Source organism: Ranitomeya imitator, chromosome 10 (assembly GCF_032444005.1).
Source record: "Ranitomeya imitator isolate aRanImi1 chromosome 10, aRanImi1.pri, whole genome shotgun sequence".
NCBI lineage: Eukaryota > Metazoa > Chordata > Amphibia > Anura > Dendrobatidae > Ranitomeya > Ranitomeya imitator.
Genome location: NC_091291.1, coordinates 5,010,271 through 5,011,881, shown reverse-complemented (window position 1 = coordinate 5,011,881; position 1,611 = coordinate 5,010,271). Strand labels below are relative to the sequence as shown.

General features: G+C 52.6%; 1 protein-coding gene across 1 annotated transcript; it reads left to right on the top strand.

Moving 5' to 3' along the window:
• Positions 1 to 262: 262 nt before the first annotated feature.
• LOC138651584 (uncharacterized) lies at positions 263 to 1,336 on the top strand. The gene has a single exon (XM_069741881.1). The coding sequence runs from the start codon at positions 263 to 265 to the stop codon at positions 1,334 to 1,336; it is 1,074 nt and encodes a 357-aa protein (XP_069597982.1).
• The last annotated feature ends 275 nt before the right edge of the window (positions 1,337 to 1,611 follow it).

The window sequence follows — 1,611 nt, the reverse complement described above, 5'->3', positions numbered from 1 at the left end:
AAGTTTTCTGTAAAGGATTATTGCAATATCCTCCTTCTGACAGCGCTTTATCTGACATTTCTAAGGAACTTCCCTCTAAAATAAGAAACATGGACTGGAAATAGAAGTCTGGTTGTCATCTTCTGCTGAGACTGAACACTGTACGAGCGGCCTCCCGATTAACCCCAATGTCAGAGGTGCAGAATCTGGAAAGTTTTCATTTTTGTTTTGCATGTAACAAATACAATTTTAAACAAAAAAATCTGCAACTTTCTAAAAGACCATGACCCCGACTCCTCAAAGCCCCGACTCATCAAAGCCCCAATGCATCAAAGGCCAGACTAATTCAAGCCCAGACTCATTAAATCCCCGACTCATCAAAATCCCGACTCATTCAAGCCCCGACTCATCAAAGCCCCGACTCATCAAAACCCCGACTCATTCAAGCCCCGACTCATCAAAACCCCGACTCATCCAAGCCCCGACTCATCCAAGCCCCGTGTCATCCAAGCCCCGTCTCATCAAAGCCCCGTCTCATTCAAGCCCCGTCTCATCCAAGCCCCGTCTCATCCAAGCCCCGTCTCATCCAAGCCCCGACTCTTCCAAGCCCCGACTCATCCAAGCCCCGTCTCATCAAAGCCCCGTCTCATTCAAGCCCCGTCTCATCCAAGCCCCGACTCATCCAAGCCCCGACTCTTCCAAGCCCCGACTCATCCAAGCCCCGACTCATCCAAGCCCCGTCTCATTCAAGCCCCGTCTCATCCAAGCCCCGACTCATCCAAGCCCCGTCTCATCCAAGCCCCGACTCATCCAAGCCCCGTCTCATCAAAGCCCCGACTCATCAAAGCCCCGACTCATTCAAGCCCCGACTCATCAAAGCCCCGTCTCATCCAAAACCCGTGTCATCCAAGCCCCGTGTCATCCAAGCCCCGTGTCATCCAAGCCCCGTGTCATCCAAGCCCCGTCTCATCCAAGCCCCGACTCATCCAAGCCCCGTCTCATCCAAGCCCCGTCTCAGCCAAGCCCCGTCTCATCCAAGCCCCGTCTCATCCAAGCCCCGACTCTTCCAAGCCCCGTCTCATCCAAGCCCCGTCTCATCCAAGCCCCGACTCATCCAAGCCCCGACTCATCCAAGCCCCGTCTCATCCAAGCCCCGTCTCATCCAAGCCCCGTCTCATCCAAGCCCCGACTCTTCCAAGCCCCGACTCATCCAAGCCCCATCTCATCCAAGCCCCGTCTCATCCAAGCCCCGACTCTTCCAAGCCCCGTCTCATCCAAGCCCCGACTCATCCAAGCCCCGACTCATCCAAGCCCCGACTCATTCAAGCCCCGACTCATCCAAGCCCCGACTCACTGAGATTGGCGCCTTGTGTCCCAGCCTTGAAGTGAGTGCTGGACTAAAATGCACCATTTATTAAGAGGAGCGTTCAGAATTTTTGCAAAAATTCCTTGGTGAATCGACCTTTTGCATGTAAATTCATCACCATCTACAGCTAAGCGTTTCTTGCATTTGTCTCCAACCTTCACAAAGTGTCTGATTTTTTTTTCCTTGTCTTAAATGCAGAGAAATTATCAGGTATTTAACTGGAGAAGCCCAAACTTCACAGCTGGGATTCTGGAGCAATGTGCAAG

What these genes read in the sequence shown, in the direction of transcription:
- LOC138651584 (XM_069741881.1), top strand. Translation starts at nt 263, where the DNA reads ATGACCCCGACTCCTCAAAGCCCCGACTCATCAAAGCCCCAATGCATC.